This window comes from Oncorhynchus gorbuscha, linkage group LG22, assembly GCF_021184085.1.
Source record: "Oncorhynchus gorbuscha isolate QuinsamMale2020 ecotype Even-year linkage group LG22, OgorEven_v1.0, whole genome shotgun sequence".
Classification (NCBI taxonomy): domain Eukaryota; kingdom Metazoa; phylum Chordata; class Actinopteri; order Salmoniformes; family Salmonidae; genus Oncorhynchus; species Oncorhynchus gorbuscha.
This window is the reverse complement of record NC_060194.1, coordinates 22,737,550-22,764,242: the sequence shown is the minus strand read 5'-3', so window position 1 is coordinate 22,764,242 and position 26,693 is coordinate 22,737,550. Positions and strand designations below refer to the sequence as shown.

The following is a 26,693-nucleotide window of genomic DNA, read 5'->3' as shown; positions in this document are numbered from 1 at the left end:
TGGCTCGTATACCTTTCTGCACTTCTGTACATTCTACTTTGATCATTGAAAATATGTATACAGCAGAAACATCTTGCCCACCCAGATGGTGTTTATGGTATCGATAGATGTTTTCCTCAGCCAGGGTGCCTTAGGGATGTGTGAGGATTATGCAAAGGTTTACTGCGGTGTCAAACTTGTCAAGATCATGAGGTCCATTTGTGCTTCAAACAGCCCACTCCAGGGTATTCCATATGATGGGGAAAGGAATGTGGGTGTTGATGAATGGAATTCACAGATTGAGTATGACGGTTGGAATACAAACAATCCTCAAATGAATTACCTCGCTGAAGACTGATGGCATGGCAGAGTCAACATGTAACAGCAACATATTTTCTCTGGAATGGTGGGCCAGACCCAATTATTTAATTTAGCATTTGTACATTTTAGTTATTTAGCAGACAAAACAGGAACAATTAGGGTTAAGTGCCTTGTTCAAGGGCACATCGAAGGATTTTTCGCCTAGTTAGACCAGCCACCTTTTAGTTACTGGCCCAACACTCCCGCTAGGCTACCTGCCGCCTAGTTTCTACCACTGTATTCGGTTAGGAACACAATCATTCCACGTAAGTGTGTCTTATTAGATCATAGAAAGCCATGATAATTATTATTATTATTATTATTATTATTATTATTATTATAATTATTATTATTATTATTATTATTATTATTATTATTATAATTATAAATGTTCATTTTCATGAATTATAGCTTAATATACCATATATTTTCCGGTGGTTCTGTCAGTTGTTCAACAAAGTGATGGAGAAACACAACATTCCCCAAGACACAGTGACCACCCCTGTATCTCCAGAGAAAGGATAGTGTTTCCCTCTCATCCATCAATAATGATGGCCAATTATGTAGTTCATTATGTCTGATACCAGCAGTCATGTCTATCAGAGCATGGAGAATGTCTATGCCTTAGCTCCTGCACCACTGTAGCTGTCAAACGCAGCATGGGAAATTACAGCACACCGGCTCTGGTCTGTGTAGTAGAACAGCTCATCACTGTTTGATTCCCCCAACTATTTATGCAGAGGGGGACCAAACGCCATGTGACATTCTGCATTCGTTTACGGTCTACTTTTGTAGCTATTAGCACGTCTAATCAATTTTGCACAATAGGAGGGTGTGTAGCTACAGTGTACAGCGCAGTCTGAAAGAAAATGATAGAAATTCTTCATATTTTTCCAGCCAGACAGGATTCAGGAGCAACAGTAGCTTGTCATGAGAGAGAGGGAGGTAGTGACAGGTGCTGTAAAGCAGTATACATTTCTAAATTCCCCTAGGTAAACAAACTCAGAAACCCTGACTATTTTAAGCTTGTGGCAACAATGACAAGTTCTGTTCAATGCAGAAGTGAATTTCTATAGGATTTATAACACCTCGCCTTTATCAAGCGAAACATTTGTTTTGGCTTTTGATTTTATTTTCTACATTAATTATTTAACAGTAGGCCTATTAAAATAATGGATACTTTTATACTAATTTCTATACTGATTGGAGCTTATGAAACAGCCACTAGAGCAGTAGAATGGCGGGGAAGCTGGATCTCATTGTGCAAAGATGAAAAAGAGCAAAAGTACATTATTTCCTGCAATAATTATGTTCACTTCCTAAATGCCAGTATCTTGAATGCTAATTAAGAGTAGCATTAGCATTGGTTGTTAAGTCCAAATCACACAGTCTGCTTTCATGTTTTATGGAGAGAGGGTACAGTCGATGACTGGTATCAGGGCTTCATTCTACTATCTTCATTGGGATGGATGGACATACTGAAATAAAACATAGGTATGCTTTTTACATGTAGCTACAGTATTTGTTTAGTTTCTCCTCGATATTGAATGATAACACGCCAACATCCAATCGGTGACAACTATTACGTAGCCTACATGTAATGTAGTCTCTAACTGTAACAGCTGTAACAGTATTTTTCATGGCCAAATGAATACAATCATTAATTGATGAGGGAGTATATAGCATCAGATAACACTGAGACACAGGATGTATTTGAAAATATTCACTGGGACTTACCAGGATTTCCCCTTTATCATTGGCTCTGTTGATCCGACAACTTTAAAACAAAATTGTCATAGCAGTTCATTGGGTGCGTTTCCTTTTTCCTTTGTGGGACGTAAGTAATCAAATTTGTGATGGTGGCCGCAGAGATGCTATTTACCCTCCATAGCCTTTAAACATCCTTCTCTGATAGAATGCAATTATATAGTAATGCATTATTCATCATTTCGCCACCACTATGGCAACAAAATGATTATCTATGTTGGGGTCACAGTTGTTTTCAAAAAGGAATAAGTACACACACATCTCCCCTAATTACCTTGCTGTGAATAAGTGGCACAATAAGAATGTTTGCAATGCAGCATATATTGTACGTGTATTATTGTAGGTGGGTGTGGAATGGTGTTATGGACTGTATGGCTGCACTGTCATATTCAAAAGTGTGACAGACGTGGGAGTCACATGTTAACATTTCAATGATATATATAAGACGGTGTGAGTAAATGGACGAGCTCTGACTTGATGACCTTTCTTCCTGTTTGATGTGTATCATCAGAAAGTTAAACATAGATTCATATTGTCTGTAATTCGAATGAGATTTCCCCTCATCGCCTGTTATTATAAAGACATTAAGGAGCGATTTATTGTTCCTTTATTTATGGAGCCGGGCTCTCGTGGGAATTGATCAAGTCTGAGCAGGAAACAAGACTGTTTCACAACTGGTTTATAAATCCCAGCTCCAAAATCAAAAGCTGTACACCAAAGCATTTGGATCCAATTATCATTCATAGAATTGTGTTGTTTCCCAATTAAAAGTTGATCTGCTCCTGTGATGTAGTTTTTCTTCTCGTGCACCAATTTACATTGGTTAACTTAAGAAAGAGTTGAAAGACCTCGGAAGGTTACTGTAGTACTTCAAGACTGTGGGGTCAGCAAGCATAATGATAAGAACAGGGTCCGCATTCATAAAGCGTCTCAGAGTTTAGCCTTTTAGATCATAATGACTACAATCACACGGACAGAGAGGACGTGATCAAAGATCAGCACTCCAACTCTGAGTTGCTTTATGAAAACTGACCCAGATACTTACCACAACGGTACTAAGGATACTCCTGTGGGACCAGACACATTATACAATATGACACAAGACTTGCACGTAAATTCACTTATCTGAAATCACTGCACTTTATTCATCAATAAAAATATACACTTGGGAAAATTGTTTTCTTTTTATACCAACTTCATGATTTGTTTTTCTAAAAATATTTAAATAGTTTCCTCCACTCCACTTGACAGAGACCAGTGTTAAATGACAGTCAATTCCACACAAAAAAGGAACAAGTTGTACAAGTCAAATAGCTTTGTATCGCTAGGTTAACCTTAAACTGGTTAGATGAGGAGAGATGTTTTACATTAGGGGGTTATGGTCTGTTCTGTCTCAGAGAGTTCTGTCCCAAACAGTCTGGCCTGCATGTGGCCCTCCGGCTCCCAGTCCTCCAGGTCACTGTAGCTGAGTTCAGGGGGCAGGACCTGGGCCAGCCCCAGAGAGCTGACTGACCCCGTGGGTGAGCCGCAGCCCTCATACGCGTACGTCTGGAGGGAGTCATAGGGCGGTCCGCTGGTGTCCTTGTCAGCGTCTACTACTCTCTGTCTGATGACGTGGTGCATGTCCTCTGTGTCGAGCAGCACAAGGGACGGACTCTGGGGCCCGCAGGCCACCAGCCACCCCTCCTCCCCAGACCTTACCTCCCGCCGCAGCCTCCTCTGTTCTGCCCCGGCGGGGTTCCGCAGCGCTGCAATGTCAAACGCCTCCGTATCCTCCTCGCCACCGCCCTCATCATCGTAGGTGACCACGTTCTCCCGGATGTCCTCCTCAGAGAAGATCAACGGCTCCTTCTTGCCCTTTTTGCTCCGCAGGAGGACAAATAGCACCACGATGGCTACGGTACAGGACATGTCAGAGGAGAGGGGACAAGACCACAGCAACTTACAATATGTCATTACACTGCACCAGTCTAAAGGTTCAAAACACACACCTGATTCTCTGATGGCAACGACCTGCAAAGTGATTTGAGAGTGGACTTGTGGCCTTCTGCTGCAAGAAACAAATCAGCCAGAGGTACTCCTTCAGCTGGTGTGAAGCCTTTCATTATTTCTACCTCTAGGCAAGATAGAGCCGCCTCTCTCTCACTGTCTCTGTCTCTGTCTCTCTCTTTCTCTTTCTCTTTCTCTTTCTCTTTCTCTTTCTCTTTCTCTTTCTCTTTCTCTTTCTCTTTCTCTTTCTCCCTCCCTCTCTTTCTCTCTCCCATCTCCTCTCCTCCACGTGCCCCCTACCTCCCACCTCCTTCGACTTCTCTTGTCTCTTACCCAGCAGGATGATGATGCAAAGCAGAATTGCGATAACGGCCCCGGTGCTCAGGCCAGCTGTGGAGAGGAAGGCCGGGACTTGGCAGGTCCTCACCCTGTTGCTGCTGCTACTGCTGCTACCTCCTCTCTGGCAGACACACACTCGGAGGGTCAGGGTGGAGGTGCTGCTCAGGACGGGCTCCCCCCCGTCCCTGACAACCACAGGAAGCTGGTAGAGATCCTGCTCCGCCTGGCTGAACTGACGCCTCCGTGCCACGATGCTGGCAGTGTTGTCTGGAGTGGAATGACAAGAGGTTGAAAATACACTGGATGTATTGTATTGACAAAAAGCCATTATAAGACTTGATACAGACATGACTCCAAATGCAGAGTATTTTTCCGTTGAAGCCAAAGAACAACACAAATGGAGCACACATTTTCTTTAAATTCAGTAAAGAAATTGGGTAATATGATACATTCTATTCCACATGGAGTGTACAAAACATTAAGAACACCTGCTCTTTCCATGACATAGACTGACCAGGTGAATCCAGGTGAAAGCTATGATCCCTTACTGATGTCACTTGTTAAATTCACTTCAATCAGTGTAGATGAGGAGGAGATGACAGGTTAAAATAATGATTTTTAAAGCCTTTTGAGACATGGATTGTGTATGTCTGCCATTCAGATGGTGAATGGGCAGACAAAAGATTGAACAGGGTATGGCAGTAGGTGCCAGGCACACTGGATTGTGTCAAGAACAACAAGGCTGCTGGGTTTTTCCACACTCAACAGTTTCCTGTGTGTATCAAGAATGGTTCACAACCCAAAAGACATCCAGCCAACTTTTTTTTATTTTATCAGGTAAGTTGACTGAGAACACATTCTCATTTACAGCAACAACCTGGGGAATGGTTACAGGAGGGGGATGAATGAGCCAATTGTAAACAGGGGATTATTAGGTGACTGTGATGCTTTGAGGGCCAGATTGGTTAATTTAGCCAGGACACCAGGGTTAACCCACCTACTCTTACAATAAGTGCCATGGGATCTTTAATGACCTCAGAGAGTCAGGACACCAACCCTGCTTAGCTTCAGAAGCAAGCCAGCAGTGGTATGCAGGGTGGTATGCTGCTTGTTGACACAACGGTGGGAAGCATTGGAGTCAACATGAGCCAGCATCCTTGTGGAACACTTTGGACACCTTGTGGAGTCCATGCCCTGATGAATTGAGGCTGTTCTGAGGGCAAAGGGGGGTGCAACTCAATATTTGGAAGGTGCTCCTAATGTTTGGTATACTCAGTGTGTATTATATACATTTGTATTTATTTAGGTTATCCTTTGATATACTTTCCCAAAATACACCATCGAAAGGAACTGGCCATGACCTGTTTATACTTCTGAAATCACATATGCAACAACAGAGAACAGAAAAATACAGAAAACCAGCACAACCTTTCCCTGAGATATGAGGAGTGTTCTCCAACATTGCAGAGGATGCCCATAGTTCTCCACTCATTCCCGCTGCTATCTATAAGAAAGGACTGGGAACAGATAGCGAGTGCCTCTTCAGGCTTTATTAACACTTGCCAAAAGTACTCTATCCAGGCCAGCACAGCTGCTGTGACAGCATTTCTCATTCTGAAGAGGCTCCAGCAGATTTTCCATTTTCACGGCCCAGAGCCATGCATTTGTATGCACAATCACGGCCCGCGTTTTCACAATGCAGATTCATTTTCCCCCAGGAACACAGAGCCATGATAAAGCATGTCACTTGGGATGGTAAGAGACAGGAGAAGAGAGGTGGGTGGGTGGGGGGGGGGGGGGGTCAACCCTTGCATCATTCGGGATATCAACAAATGTATTCCAACAGAGCGAGCCCATGGGAAGGTGCATAGGAGGAAGCGTTCATTTACATAGGATTCCAATTAGCATGCAGGGGCCCTGGCCCAAAGGCTTCAAGTCAAACTTCATTACTTTATCTCTTTGCCCACCGCAAGGAAACAGGTAAACAAGAAAGAGACAATATCTCTCATTCATCCTCCACTTGGGAGACAATAGAATATAAAGCCACCTCCAATATTTTTTCTTCCTCCAAATTATTATGATTACAGCAGAGAAAATCAGAGATAATTATCTCTCTCTCTAACACAACCTCACTGGAGAGTAAGCTGCTGTATGTCTGTAAGATTCCTCTGCATTCTCAAGGCATTTCTGGCTAAATAAATAATGTCTATCAGCTGGTGAACAGCAGGATATCGTCCAGATAGTACCACAGCACACTGACTACACACTGACTACACACTGACTACACACTGACTACACACTGACTACACACTGACTACACACTGACTACACAAAACATTAAGAACACTTGCTCTTTCCATGACAAAGACTGATCAGGTGAATCCAGGTGAAAGCTATGATCCCTTATTGATGTAACTTGTTAAATCTACTTCAATCAGTATAGATGAAGAGGAAGAAACTGGTTAAATGAGGATTTTTATGTATTGAGACTGTTGAAACGTGGATTGTGTATGTTTGCCATTCAGAGGGTAAATGGGAAAGACAAAATATTTAAGTGCCTTTGAATGGGGTATGGTAGTAGGTGACAGGTGCACCGGTTTGTGTCAAGAACTGCAACGCTGCTGGTTTTTTCATGCTCAACAGTTTCCTGTGTCTATCAAGAATGGTCCACCACCCAAAGGACATCCAGCCAACTTGACACAACTGTGGGAAGCATTGGAGTCAACATGAGCCAACATCCTTGTGGAACGCTTTTGACACCTTGTAGAGTCCATGCCCCAACGAATTGAGGTTGTTCTGAGGGCAAAGATTCCACACAGCCTGAGGGAGCTAATGTATCCTACTTCTACCCAATCAGTGCACTGAAGCAGCTGTGTTCCTTTTAGCTCTATCCGAGGAGTACTACCTGGTGCTCCTGTATGTGTAAACATAGGCCTCATGACACTTCAGTGGAAATGTGGTTTCACTGAACAAGCGCGCCTGAGGGAAAATAGAGCCATTTGGGGAGGAGATAAAAACCAAGTACTAGGCTACACCACCACAAAGAACACAGAGCACTGATACAAAACTCAGTGGAAGCTCACTTCCTCTGTCTGGTATCATCCTGATTGCCGTGATCCGTCTTGGAAGTCTACCTTAATCTCGAGATTCTCCCTGATCTGCCAAAGGAGCAATTGGGTTTTCAGACAAGGAAAAAATAACATAACAGTGTTCTCTCTGAATTCAGCCAAGGAGCCTTAAGCTAAAATGAGGAAGAGATTTAAAAAAAACATTGTCTGTTACCAAGGAAACACAACTGCAGGTCCTTCCATTTGATATTAAAACGTCTCCAGGGAGGAGAAAGTGTAAATGGGGGTAACTGTTTGACAACAAAAACCACTAGATATGATAGTATCTGCCACAAATATCTGTCCACACACATATCCTTTGTGGCGGTTCAACAAAATGCAGTCTACTTTTTAAAATTGCCACAGAAAGCCACAGTAACCAGCCAACCTTCGTTAGCCTTTAAGGTGAAGTTAGGATTGACTGGGAGATCACTTGGCAGAGCAAAGGAGAAGCGTCCATTCGCAAAGTTATCCATGTCTGATGGCCTCACTGTCTGGATCACCTGTCAGAGAAGAGGGAGAGGAGTGAGGGGACGAGAGGGAGAGGAGTGAGGGGACGAGAGGGAGAGGAAAATGGGGGTGAAAAACGTTTTTACGTCACACGTATGTATATACAGCCTTTTGCTCTATTAGGAGCTAAATATAATAGGAATAAGTCAAGAAAGTCACTGCCCATTATTATTATTATTATTGTTATATTATTATATTATAGTAATGACTATCGATCAGTACATGTGTTTTTCCTCCTTCCCTTTCTGTTGGCCATTCCATGTCTATATGTGCCATTATTTCACATGGGGCCTTGTTCCAGCCAGAAGTGTAGATCAGAGGTGGTGGATATGACCTGTCTCCAAGAGCACTGTTCCTGATAGTTTGTCAGCTCATTGAAGGAAGTTGACTTCTACCGGCTGAGAGTTAAAAATGATCATATGGACAATGCACCAATTATAGTGGATCCTAACCTGGCGACCTACACACGTGCTTTAGCATTGTCAGTCTATAAGAGACATTCCTGAACTTGTGGTACCGTACAGTAATACGGGAATCCATAGAAATACAGAATTAGCTGTCAAGAGGCTATTTGAATATGAATCATTGTATGTCTCCCTAACAAAACAACTAGTTCTAAACAAAATTATATTTTCTTTCCTTTCGATGAACATAACAGCACATTTTACTATAAATCAAGTCAAATTCTCTGAAAGATCATTGAAGTTACTGTAATTTGTTGCAGTGTTTGAAAAAGCCCCTCGACATGTCATCTTAGCATGCATCATCTGTCGCCTTTAGCCAGCTAACTGATTATATGCTGCAGTCTGTCTAGTAATCTTCATTCAACGGGGGAAAATATGAAGAGAGAATGCTATTGCGATATGAATCTGAGCAGTCGTGGTTGGCTGGACACGGGCCAAATTTGAATGAGAGATGATAAACATTTTCTGCAATCCGTCTCTGTTGCGCTTAATGCAGCTCCTATCTGCTTGTGGAGACATTGGTACATGCTGAATAATTTATAGGTTCAAGAGGCTGCAAAAGTCTGCTGCACCACAGATAAATCCATTCCTGATGGTGTCAAACACACAATAAAGGCAGAGTGTGTGTGTGTGTGTGTCTGTGTGTGTGTCTGTGTGTGTGTCTGTGTGTGTGTCTGTGTGTCTGTGTGTCTGTGTGTCTGTGGGAGAATATGTGTGAGTGCATTCATGTGCGTGATAAGAGGTTTTAAAAGACAACATAGTTGAATAAGGGAGAATATGAGTTCATGGGAGAGAAGGTGGAAGAGAGAGGGAGTAAAGTGGAAAATAGCAGGAACGAGGGAGGGAGGTAAAAGTGAAAGATACTCACCTGTCCTGCCCTGGAGCTTTCACACACAATGATTTCATCATCTCTTGCTATGTAGGGAGCATTGTCATTTACATCCAGCACCTGGATTGTCACAGGAACATGGCTGACGTGACTGGGATTGTCTGAAAATAACAAACAAACAAAGATCAACATGTATAAAACCATGGAATTAAATACAACCCTTTTATATTGTATCTTTTAACCCCATATGTCATTTACTGCCTTAATTGTTGCTGGACCCCAGGAAGAGAAGCTGCTGCCTTGGCACCAGCTAATGGGGATCCATAATAAATAGGAAAACAAATGTAAAAATACGCAAACAACGTCCCAAGCCATGGCATGGCATTTTCAAGACATTGTTATAGGCCTATATATTGTTCTGTCCAGGGTTCATGCCAAGCACTCATAGTGATGTACTGTACATCCATTTTTTCTCAGAGTATCTCTCCATCAATTAAGGTCACATCCCCACTGAGCCTCCATCCATTTGTGTATCTCGTGTTAGTCTCCTGAGGTTGGCCATGTTGCCAGGTGAAGTGTAAATTCTCTTTGAAAGTTGACCCGGTCACTCAACTAAACTCCTGCTGCCTGGCAGCACACTGCACTCCCTGACGCTGCACAGAGAAATCATGTTCCTATTAAATGTGGGATACATAAATCGTATTTTCCCATTTCACTCATCCATAAATTACAGCCACAACGACCACCAACCAACAACTAGAGTCATGACAGGAGAAGTACTAACCCCAAGCTACAGCAGTAGGCAGAATGTAACAGAGACATGCAGTGTGGTTGCACGGCAGTTTGTCTCACTTAATATACATACAGCTAGCACACAGGACATTACAAGTGACACTTTGCTAATATACACTATGCACTATATGTATAGTGTTCATGTATGTCATGAATCCCTCATTAACACACACCAATCTCCAGAAAGGTGCGGACTGGTTTTCCCATTAATTAAGGTGACTTAACACAATCAGCGCAGCGTCGGCTGGCATTTATCGATGGCCAGTTCAGTCCATTAGCTGAACACTATTGTGCAGAAAAGGGTAAAGGAAAGAGTAATTGCTTAGATAAGCGTCAGTGGACAAAGGGGGGGAGAGGAAGAATTGATTGACTCGACCACCTTCAGCATCACACTGAGATGTCACACATGCAGCCCCGCATCAATCCCACAAGGCACTGCTGCCTGTTCATTTTCGAGAGCCGTGTGTTTTAATGTTGATACATATGATTAAAGGGACATCGCTAATGCAGTGTCATAAGCATATTGTTTTCTCCATGTTGAAAGTCATAATAAAGTCCTCGTTAATTAAAAGCAAAATGATTTTAAGGTAAGATGACTCCTAGTTAAGGATCCTCCGCTGTGTGCTGTGTTACTTACCAACCTCTGATGCCATCACAGTGATGTTGTGCCAGGCCACATCCTCTCTGTCCAGACTCCGGGTGGTCTTAATCACCCCGTTATTCACACTAATGGTGAAATACACCTGCTCCTCTTCACTGTGGTCTACAAAATACCTACATGTAGGAGAGAGAACAATGACAATAGAATGAATGAAATCAAGTTGTTTGAATTGAATATCAAGAAAACATCTGACTTTCAACATGCAAAGGTCGAAGCTTTGAATCTTGTGATGGTGTTTTGGAGTCCAACAAAATGGCCGCCCCACGCATGTCCTTTACCTTATAGGGCTTTTGGTACTGTCAGGGTCCTGAGCCGTCACTGTGCCGACCTCTGTTCCCACAGGGGAGTTCTCGTACACGTCCATGATGTAATAGTCCATGGAGAAGACAGGCGGCTCGTCCACGTCTCCAATGATGATCCGGAGAGTGGTGGTGTCTTTGAAGGGGCCCAGGTGGGAGAAGCGGGAATCCAGGTGAGTGTTCACTCCCTCTATGTGAAGCGTGTGGACTTTCCTCTTCTCATAGTTCAAAGGCTGCTGAGGAAACCGACAATCAATCCTCTTTTTAAAGCTATGCTTCCCCCCCCCTGTCCTGCTTCCGTTGGTATTTGAGAGAACAGCCTATGTGGTACCAATGGCTACTTACTCATAGTATTAACACAATTAGCATTAGTGTGGCCTAAGGGTATGTAATGGTACTACTTCTTTTAATTCATCCCAAATAAATAGTATGTATGATTACCATATAACCTTGTGGTTTCTCAGTAAACACCAACAGAACTGTAACATAAAGCACAACCACAGATGGTTTAATTTGAGCTGGAAAATGAATGTGTGCATCTCAACAGTACCTGTCTTAGTGATAGGATGCCTTCCTTCTGGTTAGTGTCTGTAGTGATGGAGAACATGGCCTTCCCCTCTGCATTGGTTATGCTGTACCTCATCTCTGCATTGACGCCCAAATCTTCATCGGTGGCTTTGATTTTACCCACAGCTTTTCCAGTCTGAGCAGACTCTGGAACGTACAGCTGGTAGTTTTCTGTAATGGGATGAGCATACGAATAAGCAAGACGCTATTATCTAGGCATGAATGATAAAGCATTTATGACTAGATGGAGAAGTAATTAGCCTACTGTTCATGCATACCATCAAGATGTAAATGTGAATAAATGGGTCAATTAATCACATTTCCTGTCTGCTTGCAACTCAACAATCATTTGCACACTACATCATACATCATGTTTGTATCACTTACAGCCACCCCTGCATTAGCAAAACATCTACTATAAGATGCACCTTGTGGAGTTTTATTTAAAAGTCACATTTGGCTGTGCAGTACACAGAAAACACTGATTCTAAGATTCTATTTCTGGGGTGCAGTACTTACAGTACAAACATCGTAGTGTTTTAAACTCTATATAGCATTCGACTGTTTAATTCCTATGTTTGTTATCACAGTAGACAATGAATATCTAAGGACAAACCGTGAGGTAGAAAAACAAACAAACAAACAGACATCTGTATACATACTCTGGGGGAATTTGGGAGGATTGTCGTTGACGTCTGTCAGAGTGACATTGATGGTGGTGGAGCCTGACAACCCACCCACCGAGCCAGCCATGTCTTTGGCTTGGACCACCACAGGGTAGCGCTCCCTGGCCTCTCTGTCCATGTTGGATAGGGCTGTCCTGATGACCCCTGGGGATGGCAAGAAAAGAAGGCTCCTTATATCACACGAAAATCCATAAATAAATGTATGTTAGGAGAGCTACTGTATGTATTGACAATAGACAATCAGAGAGATTCCTCTTCCACAGCATCAATCCCATCTTGGATGAGTTAGAGATGCCAGTCACTTTCAGTCACAGTACTGTATGTCACAAATAGGATACGGATGAAGGCAGGAAAAGACTGCCTGACTTGTTGTACAGGAGGAGGAACATTGATTTCCTCAAAATGGGTTTCACGTACTTCACCGAAGGAAATGAACTATAAACGGTTGATAAATTCAGCCAGAATTACAAGCAGCTTTCATACCATATCTCCCAACCCCCCTCATGTCTTCATCATCATGTTTTCACCTACAGTGCATTCGGAAAGTATTCCGACCCCTTGACTTTTTCCACATTTTGTTAAGTTACAGCCTTATTTTAAAATGGATTGAATGGTTTTCTACACACATAATAATGACAAAGCAAAAACCGTTTTTTTGCTTTTTTGTTGTTGCTAATTTATAAAAAAGAAAAAAAAGAAATCACATTTACATAAGTATTCAGACCCTTTACTCAGTACATTGTTGAAGCACCTTCTTGGGTATGACGCTACAAGCTTGGTTCACCTGTATTTGGGGAGTTTCTCCCATTCTTCTCTGCAGACCCTCTCAAGCTCTGTCAGGTTGGATGGGGAGTGTCGCTGCACAGCTATTTTCAGGGTTCTCCAGGGATGTTCGATCGGGTTCAAGTCCGGGCTCTGGCTGGGCCACTCATGGACATTCAGAGACTTGTCCCAAAGCCACTCCTGCATTTTCTTGGCTGTGTGCTGAAGGTCATTGTCCTGTTGGAAGGTGAACCTTTGCCCCAGTCTGAAGTCCTGAGCGCTCCGGAACAGGTTTTCAAGGATCTCTCTGTACTTTGCTCCGTTCATCTTTCCATCGATCCTGACTAGTCTCCCAGTCCCTGCCACTGAAAAACATCCCCACAGCTTGATGCTGCCACCACCATGCTTCACCATAGAGATGGTGACAGGTTTTTTCTAGATGTGACGCTTGGCATTCAGGCCAAAGAGTTCAATCTTGTTTCATCAGAACAGAGAATCTTGTTTTTCATGGTCTGAGAGTCCTTTAGGTACCTTTTGACAAACTACAAGTGGGCTGTCATGTGCTTTTTACTGAGGTGTGGCTTCCGTCTGGCCACACTACCATAAAGGCCTGATTAGGGGAGTGCTGCAGAGATGGTTGTCCTTCTGGAAGTTTCTCCCATCTCCACAGAGGAACTCTGGAGCTCTGTCAGTGACCATCGGGTTCTTGGTCACCTCCCTGACCAAGGCCCTTCTCCCCCGATTGTCTTGGTGGTTCCAAACTTCTTACATTTAAGAATTATTGAGGCCACTGTGTTCTTGAGGACCTTCAATACTGCAGAAATGTTTTGGTACCTTTCCCCAGATCTGTGCCTCGACACAATCCTGTCTCTAAGCTCTATGGACAATTCCTTCAACCTCATGGCCTCATGGCTTGTTTGCTCTGACATCCACTATCAACTGTGGGACCTTATGTAGACAGATGTGTGCTTTTCCATGTCCAATCAATTTAATTCACCACAGGTGGACTAATTCACCACAGGTGGACTACAATCAAGTTGTAAAAACATCTCAAGGATGATCAGTGGAAACAGGTTGCACCGGAGCTCAATTTCGAGTCTCATTCGAGTCTCATAGCAAAGAGCCTGAATACTTATGTAAATAAGGTATTTGTTAATACATCTGCAAAAATGTCAAAAAGCTGTTTTCGCTTTTATTTTATTTCTATATAATCCATTTTAGAAAAAGGCTGTAACGTAGCAAGATGTGGAAAAAGGGAAGTGTCTGAAAACTTTGCGAATGCTTTGTATGTGCTTGTTCATTACCATATTTCAGAGATCATCAACTAGATTCAGTGGTGGCCAGTTTTTTTTCTTGAGCTGCTGGTCGGGGGGCCAGAACAGACATGGTCGGCAGGTATCCTAGCGGTTAAGAGCGTTGGGCCAGTAACTGGTCACTGGTTCGAATCCCCGAGCGGACTAGGTGAAAAGCTGTAGATGTGCCCTTGAGCAAGGCACTTAACCCTAATTGCTCATGTATGTTGCTCTGGTTAAAGAGTGCCTGCTAAATGACTAAAATGTGAACATAATTACAAATAATTTGTACAATTCAAATTGACTGCAAGAAGCCCAAACAGATATAATGTTTGACTAAAACCTTATTATTTCAAACCTTGCTTGCATTATTTATACGATCACGTGTCTCTCTATTATGCTTGGGAACAGATTTCTTAAATTTAAGTATCTTCGAGCTGATTCCCTTTTGTTTTTACAGTCTATTATATCCAATAATGGAAAAAAAACATTTTTTTTTAATTAATATTTTTTAGAAAACTTGGCGGGCGGCCAGTTGGGAAAGCCTGTGCTATTTGATGTACTAACACATAAGTACGCTTGCCTTGCCCATCTCTGAACTATTAACACGCCACCCCCCTCCTTCTCTCTTTCCTCCTCTCCTCTCAGCTAGACCCACACCTAAACACCGTGCTCTGGCCAGAGGCTCTGCTATGTTGCATTACTCGCTTCACAGCGTTACAAAGGAGAGTGCCATCTGCCCTAATCTTACCCTAAAGACTGAACAAGGGCTAGCAGGAAAACAGAACAGATTGACCATACTGTACATCATGCACCTGTATGAGAGTGAGGCCACGGGGAAAACAGCCAGGGCATAGCTCACTCAGTACTGTAAGCAAGACATCCTTTGTGGAACAATGTCTGGAACAACCACTGCTAAACGGTGGAACACAGGGTCTGACATGTCACAGTTAACTCTGTGTGCCGTCACGCGGTGGGCGTTCAGGGGTTAGCTAGTTCTCCTGGAACACTCAGGTTTTCGCCGGTTATTGGGATCACATGGGTCACATAGATTGCAATAAGACGACTCGTCTCAAAGAAGGTCATTTCCCAAGCTTTCGAGATGTGATAACAATAGGCGAAAGTACAGTGACATTCAATAAACAGACATAGCCTATTTTCAACCAACGAGCAGGATATGTATCCTCAGAACTTCCTCAGAACACAGAACACAGTGTGAGTTTCAGAGCATCTGTGTACAACGGCTCCACTCCAATGGCTCAGAACTTGTTTTATAGTCCTACACATATTGTAGCGGTTTCATCAGTCTGCTTTTTACCTTATGCATCCACACATCAAAAGACCAAGGTTCATCTAAATTTATATTGATATTTCAAGTGCTTGTACAACCATGAAGGCACTGAAATACAGCCGCCCAAGGCCGCAGTTAAATTACTGTATAATGCAACAAAAAAAAAACAATTTAAAAAAAAGAGAAAACCTTGCCACTGTTGTTGAGTATTTTATGGGCAACAATCCACAGGGTTGCCGTTCAGAAACTAAAATACTCTGCCGCTGAATGCACAAGAAATGTCTTCATGTCCTTTAACAAATGAACGAATGTGAGAAAATGAGAGAAAGACAAAAATGCTAACAGATACCTCAACCTGCCAGAAGAAATGATTACAGAAGTGTTCAGCCCCAGAGAATGTTATAGAGATTGTACCAAACACATTGTGGCCACAAACCACCTGTCTGGACAAGTAAATTCAGCTGTAAACACACCAATAGCACAATAATGCTAAAAAGCCTCTTAGTATTCAGCCGGTTAAAGACGAAAATAAATAGGCTGAACATGAATAAACTGAATTTAGCCCGACCAAATTACAGAATTCAGCAAATGGATCTCTTCTCATTCTGTCGAGGTTAAGGCCTCACCATGGAACCAATTCCTTCAGCTGCCATTCTCATTCTAGGGAAACAATGTAGTGCAACTGTGACAAGGAATAAAAGGCTGTTAGGCCCATGTTGTTGTGTTGCTCGCTTTCCTGTTGACCTTGGCATTCCCCAGTCATTCTCCCTCAGCTCTCAGGACCAGCCAAAGTGGGGGATGTGATGTGATGTCTTTGACTTTGCTCTTGACCCAGGGACTCTCAGAGGCACAGCCAATACTGTAGTCTCTTCTCCTCTCCTCTGAGGCACAGCCAAACTACTGTACAACAGTCCTTCCCCACTGGATCCTCCGAAGAGTAGACAATGCCTGCTCTGCTCATTTAGCCAAGGCCATCCAGAGTTCAGGCATGTTGCTCATTATACAGTAACAACACCAATGACTGATGCAAAGTTGACATTTGATAATGCGTATTCTGGTGTAATCTGGTAGATAAAATAACCAACTTTCAGACATTTGCCCATTGTTTCTGTAATACCATTTTATATATAAAAAAGTTCAAACATACAGTTTAGCACATTATGGCTGTATAATGCTTGGTCAGATTGGAATGGGTGATAAATTAACTACATTTAAATAAAAAAGTCTGACTGTCAGACTGTTAATATCAACTACGTTTTATGACCCCTGCTCACATTCAAATGGATATATCTGTGTCAACCTTTCAGGCAATGGGAACGGACATTATCCCCTCACTAAAAAAACGACAACTAGCCTCTTTAATGGGTAAAGTAGAAATTTGGTGTCCTCATTACTGTCTACACAACTTCTAATGGAGGATACGGAGGAAACAGCAGTAGCTTACTGTAGTTATGTTAGTCAGATAAGGGATGGCTAATCAATGCCATTAAATGCAGAGTCTTATGACAAAATATTCCTCCGGGTCTTTTATTTACTGCAGTCATCAATATTTCCTGACATACTTTTGTTGTCTATTGGAAGATACAGATATACTGTTCACACTGTTTGAGTATCATATCCTCTCAGGCCTTTTATTTCAGCACCTAATCGATCTCTGATTGATTATGCTAACAATGGAGCGTTTTACAGTCATATCAGGCTGGACTGGACAGACAAGATGCTTCATATTTAATGTCCAAAATATTTTGTGTGTGTGTGTGTGTGTGTGTGTGTGTGTGTGTGTGTGTGTGTGTGTGTGTGTGTGTGTGTGTGTGTGTGTGTGTGTGTGTGTGTGTGTGTGTGTGTGTGTGTGTGTGTGTGTGTGTGTGTGTGTGTGTGTGTCTGTGTGTGTGTCTGTCTGTGTGTGTGTCTGTGTGTGTGTGTGTGTGTGCGCATTTATATGTACACACGTGCATTCGTGGTTGGGGAGAAAATCACAAAACAACTGTAACTGTAATCAGTAAGAATATTGTGATCAGATTACAGATACTTCAAAAAAATCTAAAAGTTACTTCCCTGATTACAATTTTGGATAGGTAACTAGTAACTGTAATTGATTACATTTATAAAGCGTTAACACTCGCAAGGCTGTAAATAGTAATTTGTGGCCTAAGCAGATTCCTCAGAGTATGTGCAGACCAGCTGGCTGGAGTGTTTCCTGACATATGCAATCTCTCCCTATCCCAGTCTGTTTTCCCCACTTGCTTCTAGATGCCCACCATTGTTCCTGTACCCAAGAAAGCAAAGGTAACTGAATTGAATGACTATCGCCCCATAGCACTCACTTCTGTCATCATGAAGAACTGTGATTAAATCACCTCTACCTTACACAACACCCTAGACCCACAACAGGAATACCTACAGTATACCAAGAGGAATACCTATGTAAGAATGCTGTTCATCGATTATAGCTCAGTTTTGAACACCATAATACCCTCCAAGCTCATCACAAAGCTTGGGGCCCTGGGTCTGAACCCTGTTCTGTGCAACTGGGTCCTGGACTTTCTGACGGGCCGACTCCAGGTGGTGAAGGAATGCAACAAGACCTCCGCCACGCTGATGCTCAATACGAGGGCCCCACAAGGGTGTGTGCTCAGCCACCCCCTGTACTCCCTGTTCCCCCATGACTTCATGACCTTGCAGGTCTCCAGCCCTTATCATCAAGTTTGCTGACGACACCACAGTGGTAGCCTGATTACCAACAATGATGAGACAGCCTACAGGGATGAGGTGAGTGCCCTCGCGGAGTGGTGCCAGTAAACTTCAGGAGACAGCAGAGAGAGTACTCCCCCATCCACATTGGCAGGACAGGGTAAAAAGCTTTGAAATAGTCCATCCACACACTGGACTCTGACATTTCTTAATTTCTTAATTTTTATTTTGGGGATTTGTGTGTATTGCTTTTTATAGTTACGTATACTGCTCTGATGGAGTTAGAAACAAGCATTTCGCTGCACCTGCGATAACATCTGCTAAATATGTGTACATGACCAATAAAATTGTATTTGATTTGAAAGTAACCTACATAAACAACCCTGAATATGTGTGGGTGTGCATGTGTGTCTTTAGGGCGTTCACGTGCGTGCGCGTGTCTAAGTGATGATCATTGGTCAGGAGCTGAACACCTCACTTCCTGATCACAGACACATGGCTGTAGTGTAGAGGCAACTGGTCTGACTGTGGGCAGACTGTGGGCTGAGTGACTGGGTCTCCTGGGCCAACCTGCTGATGGGGCCCCAATGAGTTGCTGGAGAGAGACAGGAACAGCTGGCATTACCTTGGCCATGGCCCAGGATCGGGATGCACTGCAGCTGGAACAGTCACAATCCAGCCAGGCTACTTCAAAGCTATGTCTCAAATCAAAATCAGCATCACTCACTCAAGTAGCCATGCAATGCAACATGGACCTTTATCAAATATACAGTATAATGACAGAACTGCACCCCCTACAGTTAAACCTAGCCAGGGTTCAGCTACGCCTTAAATCAGGACCACTCTCTCAAGTAGCCAAGCAGTGCAACACAGACATCAATGAAACCTACTGTTAATATGATAAAATGACAAAACTAGACCCATCATAATGGCAATGCTGTTGCATGGTTGCATTCATGACATGTGGTCGATGTGTGTCAATAGCACTTCAGCATATGTGACCAGAACATGGCTAGGACCATCATCTAGAGTGTTGACAGATGGTACGTACTACAGTGTCACAATAGTCTTACTGCCAGATTCCCTCTGCTTTTTTGAAACACATTGAAATACTGTTCAAGCAAAGACATTCACTTATCTCCATCTTTACACTTTGTTCTCTTTAGCTATATGTGTTTACATCCCTGTTAGTGAGCATTTCTTCTTTGCCAAGATAAGCTATCCACCTGACAGGTGTGACATATCGAGAAGCTGATTGAACAGCATGATTATTACACAGGTGCTCCTTGTGCTGGGGACAATAATTTGTATTTTATTTGATTTATTTCACCTTAATTTAACCAGGTAGGCTAGTTGAGAACAAGTTCTCATTTGCAACTGCGACCTGGCCAAGATAAAGCATAGCAGTCTGAACAGACAACACAGAGTTACACATGGAGTAAACAATTAACAAGTCAATAACACAGTAGAAAAAAAGGGAGTCTATATACATTGTGTGCAAAAGGCATGAGGAGGTAGGCGAATAATTACAATTTTGCAGATTAACACTGGAGTGATAAATGATCAGATGGTCATGTACAGGTAGAAATATTGGTGTGCAAAAGAGCAGAAAATTAAATAAATAAAAACAGTATGGGGATGAGGTAGGTAAAAATGGGTGGGCTATTTACCGATAGACTATGTACAGCTGCAGCGATCGGTTAGCTGCTCAGATAGCAGATGTTTGAAGTTGGTGAGGGAGATAAAAGTCTCCAACTTCAGCGATTTTTGCTATTCGCTCCAGTCACAGGCAGCAGAGAACTGGAACGAAAGGCGGCCAAATGAGGTGTTGGCCTTAGGGATGATCAGTGGGATACACCTGCTGGAGCGTGTGCTACGGGTGGGTGTTGCCATCGTGACCAGTGAACTGAGATAAGGCGGAGCTTTACCTAGCATGGACTTGTAGATGACCTGGAGCCAGCGGGTCTGGTGACGAATATGTAGCGAGGGCCAGCCGACTAGAGCATACAGGTCGCAGTGGTGGGTGGTATAAGGTGCTTTAGTGACAAAGCGGATGGCACTGTGATAAACTGCATCCAGTTTGCTGAGTAGAGTGTTGGAAGCAATTTTGTAGATGACATCGCCGAAGTTGAGGATTGGTAGGATAGTCAGTTTTAGTAGGGTAAGTTTGGCGGCGTGAGTGAAGGAGGCTTTGTTGCGGAATAGAAAGCCGACTCTAGATTTAATTTTCGATTGGAGATGTTTGATAGGAGTCTGGAAGGAGAGTTTACAGTCTAGCCAGACACCTAGGTACTTATAGATGTCCACATATTCAAGGTCGGAACCATCCAGGGTGGTGGTGCTAGTCAGGCGTGCGGGTGCAGGCAGCGAATGGTTGAAAAGCATGCATTTGGTTTTTACTAGCGTTTAAGAGCAGTTGGAGGCCACGGAAGGAGTGTTGTATGGCATTGAAGCTCATTTGGAAGTTAGATAGCACAGTGTCCAAGGACGGGCCGGAAGTATATAGAATGGTGTCGTCTGCGTAGAGGTGGATCAGGGAATCGCCCGCAGCAAGAGCAACATCATTGATATATACAGAGAAAAGAGTCGGCCCGAGAATTGAACCCTGTGGCACCCCCATAGAGACTGCCAGGGTACCGGACAGCATGCCCTCCGATTTGACACACTGAACTCTGTCTGCAATAAAAAATAAAAATAAAAATAATAGAACTCTGTCTGCCACTCTAGAATGTGCAGTTTTGTCACACAACCCAATGCCACAGGTGGCCCAAGTTTTGAGGGATCGTGCAATTGGCATGCTGACTGCAGGAATGTCCACCAGAGCGGTTGCCAGAGAATTTAATGTTAATTCCTATACCATAAGCCGCCTCCAATGTCGTTTTAGAGAATTTGGCATTATGTCCAACAAGGCCTCACAACTGCAGACCACATGTAACCACGCTAGCCCAGGACCAGATCCAGCTTCTTCACCTGCGGGATCGTCCGAGACCAGTCATCCGGACAGCTGATGAAACAACTGAAGATTTTCTTTGCAAACCGTCAGAAACCATCTCAGGGGAGCTCATCTGGGTGCTCGTTGTCCTCACCAGGGACTTGACATGACTGCAATTTGGCATCGTAACCAACATCAGTGGGGGAATTCGCTGGCTACTTTCCCACTGGAGAAGTGTGCTCTTCATGGATTAATCCCTGTTTCAAATGACAGCGTTGTATGGTGTCATGTGGGTGAGCGGTTTTTGATGTCAACGTTGTGAACAGAGTGCCCCATGGGGGCAGTGTGGTTATGGTATTGGAAGGCATAATCTACCGTCAACAAACACAATAGCATTTTATCGATGGCAATTTGAATGCACAGAGATATTGTGACAAGATCCTGAGGGCCATTGGTGTGCCATTCATCCGCTGCCTTCACCTCATGATTCAGCATGATAACGTACGATCCCATATTGCAAGGATCTTCACACAATTCCTGGAAGCCGAAATGTCCCAGTTCTTCCATGGCTTGCATACTCAAAAGACATTTTAGCCATTGAGCCTGTTTGGGATGCTCCGGAATGACGTTTTACGACAGCATGTTCCAGTTCCCGCCAATATCCAGCAACTTAGCACAGCTATTAAAGAGGATTGGGGCAACATTCCACAGGCCACAATCAACAACTTGATCAACTCTATGCGAAGGAGATGTGTCACGCTGCATGAGGCAAATGGTGGTCACACCAGATACTGACTGGTTTTCTGATCCACGCACCCACTTTAAAAAATATATATTTCAATTGACTGCATTGACTGCATGTTTCAAATTTCATGTTTTCAAAAGGCATATTTCAAACTGTTGCCTGTTGCGTTTATATTTTTGTTCTGTGTATATATACTGTATAACTGTCACACCCACACACACACACTTGCCTAGACACATATCACAGCCACAAACATTTAGTAATTTTTAAACTAACTCTATTGATATTGAGTCAAATCCTTTGAAAAGCATCCTCACAGAAAATGTATTTGGTCATGGGTGGATGTTTTAAAAAAATATTCTAGGCTTTTAAAAAATGTATCTTCAGTCTTCAATGCAAAGAACAAGATGTCTGAGAGCCTTTTTTACAATGCGAGGATGGGGGAACCTGTTAGAGACACCCGTTCCCATTTGGGAACGCGCCCCCACACCCCCCCCCCAGCTGGAATGTGGCGCAGGGATCGCAAGAAATATTCCTAAAAATATTTAACCTCCACACATTAACAAGTAAAATAGCTCAAATGAAAGATAAACAAGTTGTTTATCTAGCCAGCAAGTCAGATTTCTAAAATGTTTTACGGCGAAAACATAGCACATATTTATGTCAAACCACCACCGCAGACATAGCTCATTAGCATAGCCAAGTAGGAAAAAATATGCAATCAACAAACGCAGGATTAAAAAAAAATCATTTCACTAACCTTTTGAAATCTTCATCAGATGACAGTAATATAACATGTTACACAGTACATTCATTTTTTTTCAATAATATGCTATATATATCCATAAATCTCTATTTACAATTACGCATCGTTCAAAAAATGCTACTAAAATGTCCTGAGAAATGAAATAGCTCCGGCAGATAACGTCAGCTAACAAGGAATACACATCATAAACTTTGACTAAATATGCATGTTTTACATATGTATAGCAAGATACACTTCTTCTAAATGCAATTGCTGTGTTACATTTAATTTTAACGTTACATTTTGCATTCACTAGGCTATAATAGGGAGTCGGCGCTCCCACAGTAGCATAATGACTCCTCTATCTTGGAGTCGACAGAAACCCAAAATTAATACATTAAATATTCCCTTACCTTTGTTGTTCTTCCATCAAACGACCTGGAAGGGATTATACTTACCAAACCAGCGTTTAGTTTTCAAGTCTGCGTCTTTCGGTTCTCAAAATACCCACATTTCGGTCGAAATGTACGCAAAATTGAAGTGGGTGCGCACCAAAACGTTGAAATTATATATTATATGTCGAGTTAACTTGTCAAACTAACTTCATAATCAAGCTTTAACATGTTATAAAGGTGTACAGCAATTTTGAGAACAAACAGAAACACAGGCACCGTTCAATCGATCTTGGAAGAAAGAGAGGACTTGACCACTGCGCACAGAAAAGTGACAGGTGTTTTTGAGTGACTGGGAGCTTACCGCGTGCTCAAACTCTCGCTAGCGGGCGATTCTCACAATGACAAGCCCCATTGAAAGCTGAGATCACGCTGAACACGTGGAGACTGTTCCTGGAGCTGTAACTGTTTGGGGAGGGTGTTTGAGATGACGTCAAAGGTGGCCCAACTTTTCAGATGAGAAGAGATAGTTTGGGAGAATGCATATTTTGAGAGTTCTGCTTTACATAGAGACAAAATTTAAATGGTTTTAAAAGCTTTAGAGTGTTTTCTATTCAATAATATTTTTTATTTGCATATATTAGCAACTTTTGACAAAAAATAATTATGTTTACTATGGGCACGCAATTACTCCAGCGGGGGCAGTAGACAGCCCTATCCCTAAAAGGTGTTAAGAATGCTAGACTCAGAACAGTGGACAGGTATCCCTTTGATACTTGAGACCTTTTTGATAAGCATCTTGAACGTTACTGCAAAATGTAGATTTCCATCTAAATAAACATACCTCAAATAATGTATATTTTTATGAGATGGCCATAAACAATAACTAGTAATGCTGCATAGTTCTAGAAAGGTCTGGTCTAAAAATATTTATAAATTGCTGAGGTGTTCTTACTTTTGAGGATACAAGCTCAAGTACATAGTGCAATTATTATTGAAATAGTACAAATCATATCGAATTATTTTCTATTCAACAAATGTGGGGGAAGAGGAAGATAAATTATTTCTAAATATAGTAACAATCAAATAGTTAATGACATCCTATTCGATTTCACCTTTCTTATCACTGTAAAACAAATATAATCATAGTATGTGTCACGTTCTGACCATAGTTCTTGTGTGTTTTCCTTGTTTTAGTGTTGGTCAGGACATGAGCCAAGTAGGAAAAAATATGCAATCAACAAACGCAGGATTAAAAAAAAATCATTTCACTAACCTTTTGAAATCTTCATCAGATGACAGTAATATAACATGTTACACAGTACATTCATTTTTTTTCAATAATATGCTATATATATCCATAAATCTCTATTTACAATTACGCATCGTTCAAAAAATGCTACTAAAATGTCCTGAGAAATGAAATAGCTCCGGCAGATAACGTCAGCTAACAAGGAATACACATCATAAACTTTGACTAAATATGCATGTTTTACATATGTATAGCAAGATACACTTCTTCTAAATGCAATTGCTGTGTTACATTTAATTTTAACGTTACATTTTGCATTCACTAGGCTATAATAGGGAGTCGGCGCTCCCACAGTAGCATAATGACTCCTCTATCTTGGAGTCGACAGAAACCCAAAATTAATACATTAAATATTCCCTTACCTTTGTTGTTCTTCCATCAAACGACCTGGAAGGGATTATACTTACCAAACCAGCGTTTAGTTTTCAAGTCTGCGTCTTTCGGTTCTCAAAATACCCACATTTCGGTCGAAATGTACGCAAAATTGAAGTGGGTGCGCACCAAAACGTTGAAATTATATATTATATGTCGAGTTAACTTGTCAAACTAACTTCATAATCAAGCTTTAACATGTTATAAAGGTGTACAGCAATTTTGAGAACAAACAGAAACACAGGCACCGTTCAATCGATCTTGGAAGAAAGAGAGGACTTGACCACTGCGCACAGAAAAGTGACAGGTGTTTTTGAGTGACTGGGAGCTTACCGCGTGCTCAAACTCTCGCTAGCGGGCGATTCTCACAATGACAAGCCCCATTGAAAGCTGAGATCACGCTGAACACGTGGAGACTGTTCCTGGAGCTGTAACTGTTTGGGGAGGGTGTTTGAGATGACGTCAAAGGTGGCCCAACTTTTCAGATGAGAAGAGATAGTTTGGGAGAATGCATATTTTGAGAGTTCTGCTTTACATAGAGACAAAATTTAAATGGTTTTAAAAGCTTTAGAGTGTTTTCTATTCAATAATATTTTTTATTTGCATATATTAGCAACTTTTGACAAAAAATAATTATGTTTACTATGGGCACGCAATTACTCCAGCGGGGGCAGTAGACAGCCCTATCCCTAAAAGGTGTTAAGAATGCTAGACTCAGAACAGTGGACAGGTATCCCTTTGATACTTGAGACCTTTTTGATAAGCATCTTGAACGTTACTGCAAAATGTAGATTTCCATCTAAATAAACATACCTCAAATAATGTATATTTTTATGAGATGGCCATAAACAATAACTAGTAATGCTGCATAGTTCTAGAAAGGTCTGGTCTAAAAATATTTATAAATTGCTGAGGTGTTCTTACTTTTGAGGATACAAGCTCAAGTACATAGTGCAATTATTATTGAAATAGTACAAATCATATCGAATTATTTTCTATTCAACAAATGTGGGGGAAGAGGAAGATACATTATTTCTAAATATAGTAACAATCAAATAGTTAATGACATCCTATTCGATTTCACCTTTCTTATCACTGTAAAACAAATATAATCATAGTACGTGTCACGTTCTGACCATAGTTCTTGTGTGTTTTCCTTGTTTTAGTGTTGGTCAGGACATGAGCTGGGTGGGCATTATATGTTGTGTGTCTAGTTTGTCTGTTTCTGTGTTTGGCCTGATATGGTTCCCAATCAGAGGCAGGTGTTAGTCATTGTCTCTGATTGGGAACCATATTTAGGTAGCTTTTTTTGTGTTGGGGTTTGTGAGTGATTGTTTCCTGTCTTTGTGTCTATGCACCAGATAGGACTGTTTTTGGTTTTCACATTTGTTTTTTTGTAATTTGAAGTGTTCAGTTGGGATTTATTATTAAAGAAGATGAACGCTCACCCTGCTGCGCTTTGGTCCTCTCTTTCCCAGGAAGAAAGCCGTTACAGAATCACCCACCAACCAAGGACCAAGCGGCGTGGTAAACAGAAGCAGCAGCAAAAGCAGCAGCAGGAGAAGCAACAGGTGCAGCAGGAGAAGCAGCAGGAGCAACATCAGCAGCAGTGGAAGAGGCAGCACTATTTGGAGAAGTGGACTTGGGAGGAGATCCTAGACGGGAAAGGACCCTGGGCAGAGCCAGGGGAATATTGCTGCCCCAAAGCCGAGCTGGAGGCAGCGAAAGCAGAGAGGCGGCATTATGAGGAGCTAGCACGGCAGAGCGGCTGGATGCCCGAGAGGCAGCCCCAAAGATTTATTGGGGGGGG

The 26,693-nt window shown here is 42.3% G+C and overlaps 1 protein-coding gene across 3 annotated transcripts in view; it reads right to left on the bottom strand.

Moving 5' to 3' along the window:
- Positions 1–3,233: 3,233 nt before the first annotated feature.
- cdh18a (cadherin 18, type 2a) overlaps positions 3,234–26,693 on the bottom strand; it is a 54,428-nt gene continuing 30,968 nt past the window's right edge. For all 3 annotated transcript variants that reach the window (XM_046321725.1, XM_046321726.1, XM_046321727.1), the window contains 8 exons: positions 12,326–12,493; positions 11,647–11,834; positions 11,076–11,329; positions 10,774–10,910; positions 9,384–9,505; positions 7,930–8,044; positions 4,429–4,701; positions 3,234–4,001 (listed from right to left, as the gene is read on the bottom strand). In XM_046321725.1, the coding sequence (XP_046177681.1) occupies positions 3,475–4,001; positions 4,429–4,701; positions 7,930–8,044; positions 9,384–9,505; positions 10,774–10,910; positions 11,076–11,329; positions 11,647–11,834; positions 12,326–12,493 (1,784 nt within the window). In that variant the 3' untranslated portion in view covers positions 3,234–3,474. The remainder of the gene's footprint in view (positions 4,002–4,428; positions 4,702–7,929; positions 8,045–9,383; positions 9,506–10,773; positions 10,911–11,075; positions 11,330–11,646; positions 11,835–12,325; positions 12,494–26,693) is intronic.